General features: G+C 48.2%; 1 protein-coding gene across 1 annotated transcript; it reads right to left on the bottom strand.

Annotated features, from left to right (window-relative positions):
• Window positions 1-1,846: 1,846 nt before the first annotated feature.
• OCIAD2 (OCIA domain containing 2) lies at window positions 1,847-19,049 on the bottom strand. The gene is made up of 7 exons (XM_072749031.1): window positions 18,896-19,049; window positions 16,248-16,375; window positions 11,792-11,888; window positions 10,125-10,178; window positions 6,717-6,764; window positions 5,632-5,749; window positions 1,847-4,159 (listed from the first exon to the last, which is right to left on the bottom strand). Exons 2-7 carry the CDS (start codon window positions 16,311-16,313, stop codon window positions 4,078-4,080), a joined length of 465 nt encoding a protein of 154 aa, XP_072605132.1. The 5' UTR covers window positions 16,314-16,375; window positions 18,896-19,049; the 3' UTR covers window positions 1,847-4,077.
• Window positions 19,050-20,548: the final 1,499 nt, after the last annotated feature.

Below are 20,548 nucleotides of genomic sequence, written 5' to 3'. Positions count from 1 at the left end.
GATCTCAGGCAACTGTGGAGCTGGTGGCTCGGTGTGCAGGCTGTTGGCCCTGCATCTAGTCTTGGGCCTGATCTGATGGCCCTGGAGAGACCTAGGAGGAAGCACAGGGCTCTTCAGGCTTAAGTTTGGATCTGGCACACCTTCGTTCCTGCCTCATGTCTCACCTCCAGCAAGTCACGTGGACAAACCCAAAGTCAAGAGAAGCTAGTTTGCCCCACTCACGGTGGGAAGGAGATGCAAAACTACGTGTCAAGAGGCATAGCTGTAAGGAGAGGTAAGGATGAGGCTGGTAATCCAATCTCTAAGGGAGCCAAGGTGACCATGCTGCCCCAAATACAGTGGCCGTTGGTTTGTTGTCCCTCTACCTCACACAGACACCACATCACATCGAGGTAGAGCTGTTGATTCACACATCTTTTCTCCTCTATTTGCTGCTTTGAGGGCCAGGATGTACAAATACCCCTATTTTTTTCTAGCACATTGCCTTGCATATTGTAGATCTTGAAAAACATCCTATCGAATTAATGACTGAAGTCGTTCTGGGCTCCCACATCCTAAGGCCTGTGGTGACAGCCCTGATTTTCACAATCAGCGAGGTATTCAGGGAGGTGCCTTCTTGCTCTTCCTTCCCCACCATCATTCTCCGGCCCTTCCTCTGCCATCACCTCCCCATCCCGACCCTCATTCCTGCTGCTCACATCTGGAGACAAGAGATCCTCTCCTCCAATCAACCCAACCACTCTTTGGGGGGTGTGTTTTCCAATAAATTCTTCAAGGCCATCCCTCAGTCGACCAAGAGTCTTCGGGCACTCACTATCAACGCCGCCGGTCCAGAAGTCGGAAGGGTGAACGGAGTATTTCCCAGTGCACTCGACACAATACTCACCTGTCGAATCACGCGTCTCCAAGTGCAAAGGCCCGAGAAGAGCGTTGTGAACTCGGAAAGAGCCAAGAGTGGAATGAGCTACCTTCAGGCTCAGAGCAACCAGCTGCGTGAGCCTATCAAGGGGAGGCGACTTCAGGATGGGTCATGTGGAAGCCTAGCCCAGGCCAGACGGGTGACACAATCACGTATTTTTGGGCTCCACCGAAAGTAGTAGTAATAGTGGTGGTGCTGGTGGTGGTGCTGGTGGTGGTGGTTCTGGTGCTGGTGGTGGTGCTGGTGGTGACAGCTAACGTCTGACAGCTACCGTCCCTCCCAGGGCTGTCGGAGCCGTGCCCTAGTGTGGCATTCTGTATTAGATTTGATTGTCGTGAACGCCCCGTGGGGGAGCCTTCAGTGTCTCCACTGAGCACAGGAGGAAACGGAGGCCCAGGTGGCTGACTCCATGTGGGAAAGCGGTGGAGCCGGGGAGGAGCCCAGGGGGGCTGGGGGGGCCAGGGCGCTCCTGCTGGGACTGGAAAGCACCTCCATCAGCCAGTCCATGCTTGCAGGTGTAGAGAGGACAGTACGGACCTCTCCAGCCGTCCCCAGACCAGCATGCGACAGGCTGGACACCGCGCTCCAACGGTTGAAGACACTCAGAGGAACCTGCGCCCCAATATTTAAAGCCCATTCTGTGAAAGAAGAATAAGAATCCTATTTCGGGGCAGCCCGGGTGGCTCTGCGGTTTAGCGCCTGCCTTCGGCCCAGGGCCTGATCCTGGAGACGCGGGATCGAGTCCCACATCGGGCTCCCTGCATGGAGCCTGCCTCTCCCTCTGCCTGTGTCTCTGCCTCTCTCTCTATGTCTATCACAAATAAATAACTAAATAAATAAATCTTTAAAAAAAATAAAGTGGAAAAGTTTTGTTGGATGAACAGATCGCACTATTTGAAAATTGAGATGATCTACATGACATTTTCATTGTTTTAATCGAGTCATTCAAGATCTTTTATTACTTTCATAATGTTAACAGAAGATAGATAAGTCATCTATCCTGACAGCAAGAGACTATATTTGCCTAAGTGGGAATTTTAAGATACACAAGCATTATATACATCTTTTTTTTTTTTTTTTTTTTTTTTAAATCACGAAGGTACTGCTTTCACGAGCTGATGACCAGTGTGGTAATGTTGGTGACTTCTAAATGCCGAGAGACAAATGCCACTCCTTCGACACCTCTTCCTACAAGAAACCGACATCCTCCCCCAGATACGCACTTCCTAATACATGCAATAGATAATGCAGCAAAATATTTGAGATTTGTTGGGTGACCTTCCAGGTTTTTCTTTATTGATTTCCTTTCACCGTGTGAAAGCAGAGATCACTGTGATAAAATGTTTCAATGAATAACTTAGGAAAAGCCGAGAGCCCGAACAATAAATCCAGTCTGAGTTAGAAGAACGATGAAAGTGTGGGCTGTGAGAACAATGAGCTCTTCACCAATCATAGATTCATCTTTTCCCAGTATCCCCAAGACTGATCTCAACATTAACTCCCTGTGCTTAGCAATGTGAAGACGATCTGATCCCCGGGAAATCAGGTTCTGGCTTGCAGGACATAAATGTGCCTAATTTTGAATTTTGGCCAATCACCGACAGAACCAAGGGTCACCAATGGCTAGTTGTCAGAGCCAGGCCTTCAGCTAAATCCGTGACGCTACGATGTTGGCTCTGGGTTCTGATTTACAGAAATAGTACTCTACCACCTCAACGAACAGAATGTGTGATATCAAGGAGATGAAGTCAAAATCACTCCATTTCAGATGCTTAATATTCACACAAAAATAAAAACTCCCAACTATTTTTGATATTTAAAAAAAATATTTGGAGTGTCTGGGTAGCTCAGTCAGTTAAGCATCTGTCTTGGGCTCCGGTCATGATCCCGGGGTCCTGGGATCAAGCCCCGCATCGGGCTCTCTGCTCAGCGGGGAGTCGGCTCTCCCTCTCTCTCTGCACCTCCCCCTTTTCACGCTTGTGCTCTCCCTCTGAAATATTTACTTTAAATCTTAAAAAAAAAAGCTGATGTTTTATATCAATTATTAACTTCTGTTGAGATTTCCCTTTTTACCTGCATGGTATAGATTTCAGGATGTATTAAGTAAAACACAAACACATACACACGCTCACACACACATACACACATGCACAAACCTAGTACATAAATGATGACACGTACATAAAGCATTTTCCTGAGAAAATGTAAAGATGCAAGGGCAATTTTCATGTAAGGCTCAGACAACTTGCCATAAAACACAAGGTCCTAATGGAAGAGGTTGGTTGGTTGGCGGGCTGTTTTCATGCAAAAAACCTAGCAATAGGAATCCAACCCCTAGGGTTGGGTTGACTGCTTCTAAGCTCCTTATAGCCCTAAAAGCTTATCATTTCCATGAATTAATTCTTCCCGGGATTGTTCCCATAAACAAACTGTTCCTAGGGAGAGGAGAGACAGTTTGGAAAGTTGTACATATTTATATACAGGCCACTAGCAGTACCTACAAGAACCCAGTTCTTTAGGGCCGACGATGAGCATGCACCCGTCAGCTAAACAAGTTATCTAAAGATGACAGGCTTTCCCAAAACTTTACCATACCGATGAGGAGAAAGTCACCTAGGTCACTAAAGGAACGTGGGGTCAGATTCCAACTCTTTCAAGGGAAACATTTTTTTTTAAATTACATTAAAAATAGTCTCTACATTTTAGAAAGTGCTTCTCAAACCTGTAAGACACAATCTCTCTTGCCCGGTGTTCCTACCTCTATACACATGGGTTTTCTGTGGGCCGTGACTTCCCAAGTTCCTCCTTACATTCATTCCCATCCTCTCTTAGAGACCTGAACACCCTGAACAAATGCAGAGTGAGAAAGAACGCATCAGGGAAGGCTCTAAGCTCTTTTCACGTAGCTGTAAGCAAGGGAAGGGGTGCCACATAATTTCTTTTTTTGGTGTGTGAATGCTCCGGACATGTTCTCAAATAGCAGACAAACATATACCGTTCGGTTCAACTGAGAATATCCCATGGAAAGCATTTCAAAAGAGTGAGAGGATCACAATGTGTCTGTTCCACTACACGTGTATTATTTTAAAGTACACTTAAAATTTTGAATGTGTTCAAATTCAGAGGTTGGAGAAACTCCAGAAGCCGTAGATACACGTTTAGGAAGCTGAAGGCTGGGAACTTCCCTTCTCGTATAATCCGTGCTTAATTTTGCACTCCTCACAGGTAAGCAGGCAGTGCCTAGAACAGAAGCAAAAACAGAAGTTTGTGCCTTGACCCTGGAAGGTCTAGTCTTCACACAACATCATTGGCTGACACTTTCTTTCTGTTCTTTTTTTGTTTGTTTGTTTGTTTGTTTGTTTGTTTGTTTTACAGAGAGCTCGAGTGGTAGGGGAGCAGCAGAGGGAGAGGGAGGGAGAGAATCTCAAGCAGACTCCATGTCCAGCACAGAGCCCAACATGGGGCTTGATTTCACCACCTCGAGATCATGACCTGAGCTGAAATCAAGAGTCAGGTAGCTTAACCGACTGGGCCACCCAGGCGCCCCGGGAGACATTTTCTATGTTAAAGTCCACAAGCCTAATTTTTAAAAGAAAAATGGGAGCTGTTTCGTGGTTTGAGACACCCCCGGAATTTCATCCAAAAAAAGTGCCAATAATGATCTTCATGTCCAATGTTCTTCTCACATTTTTCATGCTGCCTCTCAAATAGAAGCCACCGTGACAAGTGAGGGTCTTTAGAGAACTGTGTCCCCACCATTAGTCCTATAAATACTCTTGCAGAAATAGCTATTCTATACTGAGCGCTTCCTGCCAGAAATCATCATTCCTACTCCTTAGCATGCCACGAAAACAGTCCCGACCACCATTCTCTAGGGAGGAGAAGTCTGGAGACCAGGGAGGGTCAGAGACTGGTCCGAGGTACTCTAACTGCGGAGGGAATGTCCTTAGCTCCCACGCTTCCTTTTTTTTTTTTTCCTCCCACGCTTCTGAATGAGAACCATGAAACATAATAACCTAGGAGGGTCCCAAGAAGTCTTGCATCAAAGAAGCCTGTTCACATACCGTGCGGCTCCGTGATGGTAGAAGCCACGTCTGCTGATGAAGATGTTCTTTAGAGACCTGCACACTGCCCTGAACATGGTAGGTGCTCACGGAATGTGGAGCAAATGAACTAGGTAACTGAGTCATAATTATTATTGAAGTTGAATTGCAACAGCTCAACAATTGAGAGCTAAAGAGGGTCATTTTCCAACAAATGGATATGCAGAAAATTGTTCAGTGGTATGAGGCGTGAAAGGGCCTTCGTTTGACTTTTTATGATTGTCTTCATTACAATCCCTCAATCAAAAAGATCATGAACCTGTTGCAACTACATGGATGGAGCTAGAGAGTATTACGCTGAGCAAAACAAGTCTGTCAGGGAAATACAGATACCATATGTCACTCATGTGGAATTTAAGAAACAAAACAAATGAACAATGGAAAAAAGAGAGACACCAAGAAACAGACTCTCAGCGCTAGAAGACAAACGGATGGTCCCCCAAGGGGAGGTGGGTGGGAGATGGGTGAAGTAGATAATGGGGATTAAGGAGCACCCATCATGAGCCTGAGTAATGTCTAGATTGTACACCCGAAACTAACAGAACACTGTACGTTAACTATACCAGAATGAAAATGAAAAACAATAAAATTTTATAAACAGTCACAAACCTGTTATGCCCTGGACCAAAACCAGCCCCGCGTAGCTGATCTTCAACGGAATGGAATTTACTCTGGCAGACTCGTATGTACGATGCCTTCCCAAGGGCAAATCCCAAGATACCCGCAACTGCAAAAGCAGGGTAGGAAAGATCATTGAAAAGTTCAGAATCTCCCCCATTAATTATCTTCTAGAACTTTCTACAGGAACAGTAGTCGTATTTACACGAAAACTACCAAGATAAATCAACCAACACAACCTCTGGGGATGAATCTCCCCATTAAAGAGCAGGATGGGGAAATGGAGACTTTGTGATGTCGTCACTTTTGAGCAGGTGGTCAGGGGAGAGCGGGACAGAGCAAGCAAAGGTGCTGTCTCAGAGACCGGTGGCCAGAGGGAGACCCAGTTGGCAGATAAATGTCTGAGGCCACCAGAGAAGGAAGGAGTGGGGTTTGGGTTGTGGCTATAGGTAGCTTCCAAATTACTTGGCAGGAAATCCCTTACATTCTCTCTATGGGTTGGAGTAGGGGGAGCAATCCATCCTGCCTGCAGGGGAGAGAGGGCACGAGTCAGAGGGAACCTCCCAGGGGACAAACAGCCAACCTGCTCCTCCTGCTGGGAGTGACGGTTCAGGCTGTACACTGGGGTGCATCCTCCCTACACAAGAGGTCCATGTATCATGAGTGGAATAGGAGGAGGCCCCGAGTTTAGGGTCAGGATATTATTACAAAGTCCCCGATTTTTAAGCCATTTCTCATTTGCTATGTCCATTACAGAAACTATTTTGAAAAGGCTAGCCAAAAGGAGCATTAAAACCCCCGATGGCTCCATCATTCAGAGGCTCTGCTGTCGGTTTCCTCTCGTTCATCCTCTTCATCAGGCTTTAAAAAGAGGCTTGTTGCAGCTGGAGGCCCTACTGCTCAGCCCTGTATCAGAAAGTGCTGAATGAACCAAGAAGGACAAAGTGACAAAAAAACAGAGACTGATCTTTCAGAGTCAACACAGGCAGTTGGTTAGCCTGACGTCCCTATCGCCAGTTGCTATAAACAGCTTTTTAAAAAACGAATCTTTTCTTTTTCGAACTTCTACGACTTACGTGCAACTTTGGGCAATGATCCAAATCTTGGGTTAGATGCTAAATAACCTAAGGAGCAATATATAAATACATTATTATTTCAGTTTATGACTTCAGGTTTACAAAGTATAAAGAGACCTTCAAAGTTTAATATATATAGATTCTCCATCTAAAGAGGTGATTTTTTTTTAAAGATTGTATTTATTTATTCATGAGAGACACAGAGAGAGAGAGAGAGAGGCAGAGACACAGGCAGAGGGAAAAGCAGGCTCCCTGTGGGGAGCCCGAAGTGGGACTTGATCCCAGGACCCCAGGGGCACACTCTGAACCGAAGGCAGATGCTCAACTGCTGAGCCCCCCAGGTGCCCGTGAAGAGATGATTTTTTAATTTTTTTTAATTTTTTAATTTCTATTTTATTTTATTATTTTTATTTTATTTTATTTATTTTTATTTTTTTTAAGAGGTGATTTTTTAAGAGTTAGAAGTCAATTCTTGATTGAACTTAACTCGCAAATAACCATTTTGGGCAAGTAGCAAGTATTAGCTTGCCAAAATGTCTAGAAAAAAGAATATGAAACAGAAAATTCTAGTCTGATTTAAAGATATCGAGGCGGGGGTGTGTGGGGTAGCACCTGGGTGGCTCAGCTGGTTGAGTGCCACCTACTGGTTTCAGCTCAGGTCATGATCTCAGGGTCGTGAGGTCAAGCCCCACGTCAGGCTCCATGCTCAGAGCAGAGTCGACTTGGGATTCTCCGTCTCCCTCTGCCCTCCTCCAGCTCTCTCTGTCTCAGTAAATAAATAAAATCTTAATAAATAAATCAAGATGTCAAGGCAGGGCTCCTGGCTGGCACAGTCTGTGGAGCATGCGACTCTTGATCTCGATGTGGTAAGTTTGAGCTACACACTGGGTGTGGAGATGACTTAAAAAATAAAATATTTATTAATTGTTTTTATTTTTTCCTTTTTATTTAAAAAATAAATTCTTTAAAAAAAAAAGCTATCAAGGCAAAGGTGGGGCTAAGAACTTAGTTGCAGGCAACGAGGCATTGCCCCCTTGTCTTTTTAAGTAATTCAACAGAGTCCCAGTTTAGAGCTTCACAGTATATATCTATCTATCACAATTTTATTTTATTTTTATTTTTTTTTCTATCACAATTTTAAAACAAAAACATTAAAATCTGTTGTAGGCAGAGTAACGGTGTCCTAAAGGTGTCCATACCCAACCCCTGGGAACTAGGAAGAAAATGGAATTAGGATTGCTAATCATAGCTTCAATATAGGAAGATTATCCTGGATTATTTGGGTGGACCCAATGTCATCAAGACGTATTCATCTTGAGAGTGGAAGAGAGAGATTCAGAGCCAGAGCCAGAGCCAGAGGAATTTGCCTCAGTGGTGCCGGCTTGCAGGCCCAGCAAGGGACCATGAGCAGGGGATGTGGGGGTTCTCTAGAAGCTGGGAGGGAAGGGAGGCCCCAGACCAGCCTCTCCCCCACTCGCCCCGGGGAGGCCCGCAGCATTACTAGCACTTTGATTTCTGCCCCCGGAGGCCTATTTTGGGCTTCTGACCTCCCAAACCGTGAGATAATAAACTTGTACTGTTTTAAGTCACTAACTAGGCTTGTGGGAATTTAGCAGCCATAGAAAACCGATACACGAACCTGGAAAAGTACATGTGCACACATGCAGGAGACTGTAGATTTGAAACCGTTTGTATCTAGAAAACATCGCCCCTGTAGATGTTGGGGCCATACGTTTTTGTTGTCAGAAATGGTCTGAAAACGGCTTGCTACTGATTGATGAATATACTTCTATAAACAGGCTCTCTTCCAGTTATAAAAATGAAATCCGGGCTCCTAGGCGGTGGAGTCAGTGGAGTAGCCAACTCTTGATTTTGGCTCAGGTCATGATCTCAGGGTCTTGGGATCGAGCGCCGTGTAAGGCTCTGGGCTCAGTGAGGAGTCTGCTTAAGGACTTCTCTCCCTCTCCCTCTGCCCATCCCTCCACTCATGATCTCTCTCTCTCTCTCTCTCTCTCTCTCTCAAATAAATAATAAATCTTTAAAAAATGAAATAATATTTAATAAATCACCTTTACAGACAAGAGTAATGCTGAGTGAATGGGATTCTCCTAGATAAACGACATATGTGGTCTTTGAGACCCCAAAAAGAATGAGAACATTTTCCCTCATGTTTACTGGGTATAAAACTCTTTTGAAAGTCCTGGTAATCAGCGGCCTTCAGGATGCTGGGCTGCAGCAAAGTCAGGTGCCTTCCTGTTACCTGGGCACCAGGCAGTGACTCTGGGGGGCCCTGGTAGACAGAGATCAAAAAGAAGAGGGCTACACAGGGAGAGTGGGAAACTCTAAGAGGCAGGGAGAACCTATGGGGCAGATGCGGGGCGGCTGCTAGTTCTCTTGCTCTGTTGTTCAAATTAGGGACTCAGGCACAGAGAAAGGCACCACACCAGTTTCCCGTGCTGTAACAACTTAACCACAAACCTCATGGTCTAAGGAACACGGATTGGTTACTTTCCAGTTCTGGAGGTCAGAGGCTCCAAAGGGGTCTCACTGGGTGAAGCCAGCCCATCTGGGTGGCTTCACCAAAATACGGCACCCTGGATGCTTATAAATAACAGAAATTTAGTTCTCAGTCCCGGAGGCTGAGATCCAAGGTCAGGTGCCAGCATGGTCGGGTGAGGGTCCACTTGGGGTCACGGACTTCTTGTTGTCTTGACCTGGGATGAAAGGGGCTAGGGAGCTCTGTGGGATCTCTTTTCCAAGGGCACTAATCCCCTTCCGGAGGGCTCCACCTCCCCTCCAAAACCCCATCTTCTACCACCATCACCTTGGGTGTTGGGACTTCAACATGTGAACCTGGAGGACACAAGCATTCGGACCAGAGGGGCATGCGGCTTTCTGGAGGCTCTAGGGTCTCTTGCCTTTGCAGAATTCCTTTCTGGAGGCTCTAGGGTCTCTTGCCTTTGCAGCTTCTGGAGGCCCAGCCGCATCCGTGGACTCAGGGGCCCTTGCTCCATCTTCACAGCCAGCAATATTGAGCCGAGAGCCCTTCCCAAGCTGCCATCCCTCTGGTTCCATCTTCTGATCCACTCTTGCATTTTTAATGACACTTCTGATGACACTGGGCCCAACCCGATAAGCCAGATTTATCTTCTTAAGGTCGGCTGACGGACAACCTTAATTCTATCTGCAACTTTAATTTCCCTTTGCCACATAACCTAACATAGCCACCTCATTCTGGAGATTAGGACATCTTCGGGGAGGGGGGGGACTTCATCTGAAAACAAGCAAAAACCTGCATAAATAAATCCTCCACCAAGAAACAAATGCCAGGGGCCAAAAAGCTGTCCGGAGCGTCCGTGAAAATGGGGCTTTCTAAAGTTTAATTATGAAACAGATACAGAATCTTACCTTGGTGGACGAGCCCTTGGGTGGCAAGCATGCTCACGAGAGAGAAAGGCAGGGCTGTGAAAGAAATAGGCCCTTCAATATTGCAATTTTAAAGCTTGGCACCTCACCCAGAAGTCAGGGGAAATTAGTCTGCGTGTTTTTTCCCCCTCTCTCTTATCTACCTTGGCGATAAGTTTTCACTCATTTGTTATTATACTTTCTCAACAAATATTTATTAAACACCACATGCAGAATTTTCTTGAGATCTGCCCCAGTCACTCAACCCGAAACACAGGTTCGATATGACAACCTAGCCGCATGCCCCTCCATCTCCGACATCCACTTTTACTGAATGCCCACCGTGCACCAGCCTCTCGGTGTGTGTGTGCACACTTAGTTGTGTCTTGTGAAATTTTCAATCCTACATTAAAAAAACCAGCATAAATAAATAAGTGAGTAAATAAATAAAATAAAATAAAATAAAATAAACCAGCACAAGAAAGCTCTTTATACCCTATCCAGGCCCGTGCCTACCTTTGGTCTTGAATGACTTGACTTGGGCCAGTTGACTTGGCTGCACAATTCGGATCTGCCTAGTTTCTGAAGATTACAAGATTATCACGTTCCCGTTAAACACGGGGTGGTGCTGAGCTATGATTTTTTTAAAGCAGGCAAGTTAGTCTGGCCAAGGCATATCCAGTTCTATCAAAATGCAGCCCTCGTTCCAAGAGTAAGAGAGCTGATAAACATCAGGCTCTTCCTAGCAACCGAGAAAAATCGAACAGCAACTGATTTCTCCCCTCTCATCTACCTGATGGTTCTCGAATGGGTCACACTGAAATGTTAGTCTGCTATCGCTTAGCTAAGTTACTGATTCATAGGTGCAAAAATTTTTTTAAAAACCATGGATTTCTGGGAGCACCATCAATAATAACAATAATGTATGGTGACTATCAAGTTCTCAAGTGTCACTTCCCAAACGATCGACCCTGAACTTGAACGATCTGAGAAATCACAAAGTGCATTTCCAAGTATAAATCATCCCCGTGCTGCAGAACACGGGGGGTAGATCTGTGGGCCTATCCTGACATTTTCAAATGACAAATCGTGAAATTTTTTTTAAATTGGAAGAGACTTGAACACACAGCATGAATTCACACCCTCGTCCCTGTGAGGGGGGCCTGGAGAGAGGAAGGGAGTCAGCAGGAAAGGTCATTTCAGAGCCTTCGAAGAGAAGCAGCCGCGGAATGTTGGCACATTCTTCACTCATCCTGCAAATGTTCAACAGGGGATTTCTCCAGGGGCCGCACGGGCTTGGCTCCGGGGTGAAGCCCTGAGCCTGACATCGCTCCTGAATCCAGAGGAGGGGAGAGTCTAGCAAAACCCAGGAAGGTCGAATCTTTCAAGAAATTCTAAATGGCACTCTTGGGACGTGTCCTGGGCCCCCAGAGAAGAACAGGCCCCGAGTGTGCCTCACTTCTGGCTAAATGGGGGAAGGCGCTCCGGACTCTGATGCCGTCCGGGCCCCAAAGAGGATCTCGGCGGGGTTTGCCTCTACACGGCCCCCCGACGTGGCCGTTCTTCGGGGGTTGCTGGGCAAAGGCCCCGCTCGGAGGTGAACCATCCCCAGAATTCTACCGTGACACATGGGCAGTTTGTTAACAAAGAGTAAGAGGGGACGCAATTACCTCTCTTCCAGAAACTTTCTTCTTGACATTCTCGGATAATCTTGGAAATCTCTCCCCTGTGGATGTGCAGTTTTGATTTTGGACAGAATAACAGGCTCTGTAAGGAAAGGTACACGATGAGCGGACTGGGGTCGTTAGCTCGGCGTCTGCTCTGTTTGCCCCGGAGGAGGGAGGAGGAGGAGGGAGGAGGAGGAGGATGGGGGAGGAGGAGGGAGGAGGAGAAGGGAGGAGGGAGGAGGAGGGAGGAGGAGGCAGGAGGGAGGAAGAGGCAGGAGGGAAGAGGGAGAAGGAGGAGGGAGGAGGAAGCAGGAGGGAGGAGGGAGAGGGAGGAGGGAGGAGTGGGAGAAAGGAGGAGAGGGAGGAGGAGGAGGGAGGAGAAGGGATGAGGGAGGAGGAGGCAGGGAGAGGAGGGAAGAGGAGGAGGCAGGAGGAGGAGGGAGGAGGAAGGAAGGAGGAGGGAGGAGGGAGGAGGAGGAGGCAGGAGGGAGAAGGAGGGAGGAGGAGGAGTGAGGAAGAGGGAGGAGGAGGAGGGAGGAGGAGTGAGGAGGAGGGAGGAGGAGGAGGGGGGAGCACGGGGAGGGCTCCTGTCTGTCCACACAGCTCACTCTGCAAATGCTCCTCGCTCCCTTTGCCTGCCTCAGTGTCCCTAAGACCCAGGCCGGTGCTGCCTCCTGGGTGATGAAGAGATTTCCCCTCAAGCACATGGTACACAGCTGGGATCCCCTTCCGAGCAGGGTGCTCCAAGGTGGCCACGTACAGGTGCCGTCTCCCCACTCACCCATTTATACTCCCCCAACGCAGTTTTGGGCTCCGAACTCCTCAACGGATTGCTTTTTATTTGTCTGCATACGCTGCTTTCTATCTTCTCAGGGTTTGTTTTTTGTTTTTTTACACATTTTTAAGTGCTCTGCATGTAGCTTCGTGGAATCAGTGACACGGTTGACACAATCGTTTTTACTAGACCTGCAGTAGCCTTTTGCTCACGTCAATACGCTACACGCTGGACTGACCGCCATCACTCGGGCCCCTTGGGATGCTCACTCACGCTCACCTACATTTTCCCTTCTCACCCCCCCACCCCCACCCATCACTGCCATTCTGGGGGGTTGACGTGCATCATTTGTTGGTACCCGTTGTTGCAAGACGTTCATCGCTGCGGGTGCACGCATCTTTCTTAGGCAAATGGCTTTGACTTCTATATGTCATTTGGCTTAAAAAATGGTTTCAACTCAGCTCTGTGCTTTTCAGATCCACCCGTGTTGCTCACACACCCAGTTCCGTGTCCTCACAACCGGTCGATTCTCCAGCAGGCCTCCAAGTCCCCACCGACACACGTCTCCTTACAGTCAGTGCCCCTGCGAGAATGTCTTCAGGTACAAACCCAGAAGCAAAATACAGGACGGGTGTATTTCTCATCTGACAAAGTCTTTTTATTATTATTATTATTATTATTATTATTATTATTACTATTATTTTTACAAAGTCTTGCTAGAGTTCTCTCCCCGGTGGCTATGTCACTAACCACTCACAGCAGCAGTGCCTGAATGTTCGGTGCCTACAGAGCCTGCCTAAGAGCTGTAAGCTGGCTCCTTAGCAGATTAAAGAACAGATTTTAATTTTTTAATTTTTTAATTTTTTATTTTTTTTTAAAGAACAGATTTTATATTTGGCATTAACCAGTTTTCTGAATTTTGACAGTCTAATCAGTATAATGTAATATTTTCTTCTCATCTGCGTTTCTCTCATAACTAATGTGTTTGAGAATCCACCTATTTTTCAGCCAGAATGCCCTTCTTCTAGAATGTTCGGGCAATCCCTCAACTGCCTGGGTTGTCATCTTGCATCATACAGAGGCTCGGTACTTTTTCATGGTGCTAAAATACACATAATAGAATACTTACCATTTTAACCATTTTAATGTATACAATCCAAGGCACTAAGTACATCCACAGGGGCTGTACAGCCGCAACCCCCTTCCAGTTCCAGAACTTTCTCATCGCCCCAAAAGGAAATTCCATATTTATTAAGGGGTCTTGCCTCATTCCTTGCTTCCCCCCGACCCTCAGCAACCTGGCACACTCATCTGTTTCTGTCTCTATGGATTTGCCTACTTTGGATGCCTAAGTGGCATCATATACATACCATACGGTCCCTTTCGTGGCTGTCTTCTCCCTGTGCATGTTGTCAGGGTTCATCCATGTTGTAGCAGGTGTCACTAATTCATTCCTTTTTGTGTCTCAGTAATATTCCCTTGAATAGATATACCACTTTTTTTTTTTTAATCCAGTCACCTACTGATGGATATTTGAGTCATTCCCACCTTTTGGCTATTGTGAATAGAGCTGCTCTGAGCATGGATGCGCAACTTTTGTTTGAACACCTGTTTTCAATTCTGCGGGGCCATCCGGTAATTCTCTGCTTGACTTGCTGAGGACCTGCCAACCAAACTGTTTTTTCCACAGCAGCTGCACCATTGTACGGTCTCCCCAGCGAGGTATGAGAGTTCCAGTCTTCCCACATTCTTGTCAACACTTCTCATTTTCTCTTTTGTTTCCGTTCTTTTCAAATTAGCACCTTAAATTTTTTTGGATACAAATTTTTTTATTAATTTAAGCGAAATGGACTAAATTGTCTCTCTCTTTTTTTTTTTAAAGATTTTATTTATTCATGAAAAACAGAGAGAGAGAGAGAGAGAGAGAGAGAGAGAGAGAGAGGCAGGCAAGGACACAGGCAGAGGGAGAAGCAGGCTCCATGCAGGGAGCCCCACATGGGACTCGATCCCGGGTCTCCAGGATCAGACCCTGGACTGAAGGCGGTGCTAAACCGCTGAGCCACCCAGGCTGCCCTGTCTCTGTTTTTAATTATGGTAACGCTAGTGATTGTGAAATGGTATCTCACTGTGGTTTCGATTTGCATTTCCCTAATGACCAGTGACATTGAGCATCTATTCATTTGCTTGTTGGCCACTCATATAGTTTTCCTTGGAGAAAAACCTATTTAAGTCCTTTGCCCATTTAAAAAAAATTGGGCTGTCTTTTTGTTGTTGAGCTGTCAAAGCTCTTTGTGTATTGTGGATACTAGGCCCTTATTAGATAGGCGATTCGAAAATAATTATTTTTTCCATCCTCTGGGTGGTTCATTTTTTAAAAACAAGTTTTATTTCATTGGTTCCTCACTATACAAGTCACACTTGTATTTCCTTTTTTGTGAATTATTTACATAAGACCTCTGTCATTTACCTCTTGGGTTTTAGTGTTTTTCTTGGGGCGCAGCTCTTTGGCTTTTGAGTTTTGCCTTGTCTGATTTTGCCAGTGTTTGTTTTTGGACTCTTTGTAGTACTTTCCCATCATGTAGGCACTGTACCAAGCACTTTATATTGCACGATGACAGGGTGGTAGGACCCCTTGGCACCTATGCCTTCCGAGTTGTATAAATAGCTTGAGTAGGTAACCTTTGTCTTTGTTCTTTACGACTCCCCACAGCACAGCACACAGATGACAGTGGTCAGAGAAGGAACTCTCCACTTACCTTTGTTCCTCAGCAAGCACTCCTTATCTCAGTGTAAATACCTCTTCTTGGTTCTGCCTATGGCTGTGGCAAACGTAGGGAACGCCTACGTCCCAAACATACACCTATATACACGTCCAGGATCAGGGATCCAGATGATGACAATAGCTGTGAGTCCTGAAGTCAAGCCTGATGCTGCCGCACGGTCTCCCCAGGGGAGCTCTGGTGCTCCTTTCCTGTACAGCCATAAATGTTTCATGGTTCTCTATTTCACAGAGGCAACTCGGGTGTCTGAATTCTTTTCCTTATGACTTGCTATCATTTGTCTGTTTGCTTCTCCCAAACTTTGCTCCTTAAATACCACCTCTTTCATTTAATTATTTTTAGCTGGAAAAGTTGACACTAGAGACCATGAACTCCGTTTACCCATCATGATACTTAATCTTTGCTTTATGTTTGTGGCCCCGAAACATATAATATTCATTCTTTACACTTTGAAAGACTGTGCCCATGTTAACACTAGGGTTCTCAATCTGATTGCTAATTTAATTTAGTTGTTAGGGAATAGCAGTCAGCAGCATATACTTAGTATGATTAGCCTTGGCAACAAAAATGTAAAAAACAAGAATGATGTATCATCCTGTCAGATTCAGTTAAGAGTTTTGCTCTGCTAAATGAAATTTTTCCAGTCATTGACAGCCTACGTAAGAGCGAGTTAGGCTAGATTCTGAGCAGGGAAGAGTAAAGAAAGGATTTTATAAATTAAAATTTAAAAGGCTCTTTTTCAAGGAAGCTAAAAAAATATTTTCCTTCCCCATCCCATTATCTTTGAACCCACCCAACAAAGTGCCAGGCTGAAAAAAAGCAAGGTGACCATTCAAGGATGAGGCTTAAGGGACGTTATATGATAGTCCTCTTCAGTTGGCAGACTTCCGAATTAAAAATATACCTGCTTGCTTGGTGGTGGCAAATGGGGGCCTTTATCTTGGTTTCCATGAGTAGACACTGAAGCCATGATGCCTTCGTCTTTGCTTCTCTTCTGGTTGGGTGTACTCAGCTTACTCGTTGACCCGAGGCCTAAGGAAAGTAGAAGGGAGTCACTATGCTGTGGCTAAATTTCATATCAACCTTAAAAACACCCTTAGTATCAATTCACCAAATTGGAAAACTTATTTTTATTTTGTCATCAGTCTTCATCTGCCACCACCTGCAAACTCACGTCCTAATGCTTCTCCCCCACTAACACACACAAATTAACTCACTATGGTGACGGATCAGATTTAGAGTGAAGTGACACACTATGCACAGTATTACTACTTAAAAAAATTGTGTCCTAATCAAAGTTTTAATTCATTACAAGGTCACTAACCACAACAAATACTTATTGAGTGTCTACTGTGTGTCGGGCCAAGGAACACAAAAATGGATAAGGGGATATCAGTGCTGCAAGAGCTCTTGGTCTAAAGGGGAATATAGACAAGTCGGCAGTTACCCAGCATGCAAGGGGCTCCCTTACAGCTTTGTACAGGGTATTAAGGAAGGAGAAGAAGAAAGGTCTATTCTCTCTGGTCAGTTCTTTTTTTTTTTTTTTAAAAGATTTTATTTATTTATTTATTTATTTATTTATTTATTTATTTATTTATTCAGGAGAGATACACAGAGAGAGGCAGAGACACAGGCAGAGGGAGAAGGAGGCTCCAAGCAGAGATCCCGATGTGGGACTCAATCCCAGGACTCCAGGATCACACCATGGGCCAAAGGCAGGTGCTAAACCGGTGGGCCACCCAGGGATCCCTCTCTGATCAGTTCTGAAGGCACTAAAGACTAAAACTCTTGAGCTTTCAAGGGTTAGATGGACTCCAGAGACAGGAAGATCAGTTTGGAAGGTGCTGTAATAGTCCAGCCAAGGACCTGAAGAGACCTGAACCAAGACCCTGGGGAAGGATAAAGATGATAAACTTGAGCTTGGAAGTGTTGGATTTGGGTGCCCCGTGGGGGCATGCACTGGAATCCGCCAGTAGGAATTAGAATAGTTGATCATTTGGGTCTGGAGTTACAGATTAGGGACAGGCAGGGAACAGGAGCTTGGGAGTTGCTGTCATAAAAATGATAGGTAAAGCGAGAAACACGAATACAATTGTCTACAAAGAGTGTTGGAAAATGAGAACATTGAGGCCGAGGGAATACCGACAAAAGAAAAACAAAACAAACAGGCCAAGGCAAATGACTGAGAAGGAATAGTATATTCCTTATTACACTATTATAATAAGGAACAGAGGAGTGGGAGTTTCTGAAGGAGAAAATGAGTTATTGGTACCACATGGCTCAGAAGAGTGATTTGGCAAGAATGGGCGTATTTCCAGGTGGACCATGGACCCTCCCTGCCCCGCCCAGCCCCAACGATGGCCACTGCACTCTGCTGCCCGCCCCCCTTTGGACTACCACCAACTTCCCTGCACAGTGACAACCTTGTCACACACGATTCTGTTTCCCACTCAACTGCAAGGCATGTGAACCAAGGGGACCATTAGCTGGGCAGGGTTTAACCTCAGCTGTGTTATTACAGAGGCAGCCTGCGGATGCCCTACACTGGAGAGGCCTGGAGCAGAGGCCTGAGTTCAGGTCCTGACTCTACTCTTCCTAGCTCTGTGCAAGTTTTTTTATTTTTTGTTTTCTTAAGATTTTCATTTATTTATTTGACAGAGGGAAAGTGAGGGGGAGGGAGAAGCAGGCTCCCCAGCGAGCAGGGAGCCCTATGTGGAGCTGGATCCCCAGGTCTGGGGATCATGACCTGAGCTGAAGGCAGAGGCTTTAACCGACTGACCCATCAGATGCCCCTGGGGCAAGTGATTTAATGTGTCTGTGGCCTCAGCTTTCTCACCTGTGACGTGGAGGTAATGCACAGAGCGAGGGGCTTGAGGGGCTATTGCAAGGATGAGGGATGAGGACGGGGGGACTGAGGTCCATAGAGCCCCAGCTCAGTGCCCTGCACGGGGGGAGCACGAGCAGCTGTCACATTGACCCTATTTCTTGCTGATCTCCAGGAAGTCTGCGCTGGCCTGAAGTCCTGTTAGATAATCTCGGCTCAGGCGGCAGGTCTGCCGCGGCCTCAGATCAGGGGGCAAAGATCCCGGGCTCCGGCGGTCAGGCCCCTGGCGCCCAGGGAATCCCCAGCCCACCGAGCAACCCTCCGGGAAGGCCTTGTCTCCTGGGGGCAGCTCCCACCACCAGGCCCGGGTCTGGTTTGGGGTCCCTCTACTTTTTCAGTGGTTGGGGCTGCAGGACTTCCGACCCCCGGGCAGGGGGGCAGGACGCGGGCTCAGGTCACAGCGGAGGGAGTCAGCCCGCAGGAGTCCGCCGTCCCCAGCCCGAGGCCAGCTGCACGACCCCAAGCCCCCCCCCCCCGCACCCCCCCCCCGCCCGATCGGGGCCGGATCGCGGGCCAGGCCCCGAGGGGTTAGCAAGGGGCGACTCCGGATCCCCCCCCGCCCCTGGGGACCCGGGCAGTAGAGCGAGAGCACCCCCTCCGCCCCCCGCCCCAGCTCCCCGCCCCCAGCTCCCCGCCCTCGCTCCCGCCGGGCCCCGGGGCGGCCTCACCTGCTCAGGTGCGGATCCGGACCAGCCGCGCCGAGCCCGCCGCGACCGCAGCTGCCGCGGGACCCGCCGCCTCCCCGCGCTCCGCCGCCGGGCCCGACTGCCCTCCTCCCGCCTCCCTCCCTTCCTGCTTCCTCCCTCCTCCCTCCTCTCTCCCCTCCCCATCCTCTCTCCCCTCCCCATCCTCCCCTCCCCCTCCTCTCCCTCCCCTCCTCCCTCCCCTCCTCCTTCCTCCTCCCCCTCCCTCCTTCCTCCCCCTCCCTCTCCCCCTCCCTCTTCCCTTCCTCCCCCCTCCTCCCCGCAGCTGCCCCCATCCCCGGGGGCGTTCTCCTCCCCTGGCTCCGCCCCTTGCTCCCTCAGCACGTGCACCCACCCCGGCCTGCGGCTCCTCCCTCCCTGCGTGACCTCAGCGCCCTCCCACCGGCCGCTGGGGCTGAAACCCTCCCTCCCGTCCTCCCTCCTCCCTCTCCTCCTCCCCCTTCCCCCTCCCCCTCTCCTCCCCCTTCCCCCTCCCCCCTCCCCTCCCCCTCCCCCTTCCCCCTCCCTCTTCCCCCTCCCCCCTCCCCCTTCCCCCGCTCCTCCTCCCCCTCCCCCTCCCCCTCCCTCTTCCCCCTCCCCCCTCCCCTTCCCCCTCTCCTCCTCCCCCTCACCCCTCCCCCTCCCCCTTCCCCTCTCTCCTTCCCCCTCCCCCCCTCCCCCTCCCCCTCGCCCCCCCCCCCCCCCCCCCCCGGAGCCGCCCCAGCCCCAGGGGCCCTCCCTCCAGCTGTGTGCGCCTCCGCCCGCCATGGGCGTGAATGCACAGTTGGCAGGTCCGGCTGTGAGTGTCAGCTGGCTCCTGTGACTAGGTATGTGTGCACCCGTGAAATGACTCTCACGAGCCCGCCTAACGCCCCTCACTCCGCAGTAACCCTCCGTCCCCCCAGTTTTTTCCCCTTTGGATGAAGACTTTTAAGATCTACTCTCTCTTAGCAACTTTTTTTTTTTTTAAGGATTTTATTTATTCATGAGAGACCCAGAGAGAAGCAGAGTCACAGGCAGAGGGAGACGCAGGCTCCCTGCAGGGGGGCATGATGTGGGGCCCGATCCCCAGACCCCAGGGTCAGGCCCTGGGCCGAAGGCAGGCGCTCACCCGCTGAGCCACCCAGGCGACCCGCAACTTCTCTTTAAAGTTTTATTTTATTTAAGTAGTGTCTTCACCCACGTGGGCCCCTCGAAGTCCCGCCTCTCTCAGCAGCTTCCAAACACGCAGCGGCTATCGGCTATCGTTGACCATGGTCAGCGTGCTGGGCCTTCAATGCCCACGGTTAACTTATTTTATAACCGAAGTTTGGGCACTGTCACCCATCCTCGTGCAATTCCTTTTACAGCCTTTAGAGTGAGTACCATCAGGCTTCATTTTAGAGAGGAGGCAAGTGAGTTGTGGCCACCCCGGGGGTTTGGGATCCAAGCCAGGTCAGCTTGGTCCCCAGCCTTCTGTGTTGTTCTCTGTCCCTGTGCCCTGGCTTCCTGCCACTGGGGGGCAAGCTGCTGGGTGCCTCTGTCATCTGCGTCCCTTACCCCGGCCTCAACTGAGATTCCTCCCTGGGATTGGGGCCCAGGGACTCAGGGAGGGTGTTGAGTTGGAGGACAGGTTGCAAATCGCCTAGAAGGCCCCCA

This window comes from Vulpes vulpes, chromosome 2, assembly GCF_048418805.1.
Source record: "Vulpes vulpes isolate BD-2025 chromosome 2, VulVul3, whole genome shotgun sequence".
Taxonomy (NCBI): Eukaryota; Metazoa; Chordata; class Mammalia; order Carnivora; family Canidae; genus Vulpes; species Vulpes vulpes.
The sequence above is the reverse complement of the archived record's forward strand: the minus strand, read 5'-3'. Positions and strand labels throughout refer to the sequence as shown.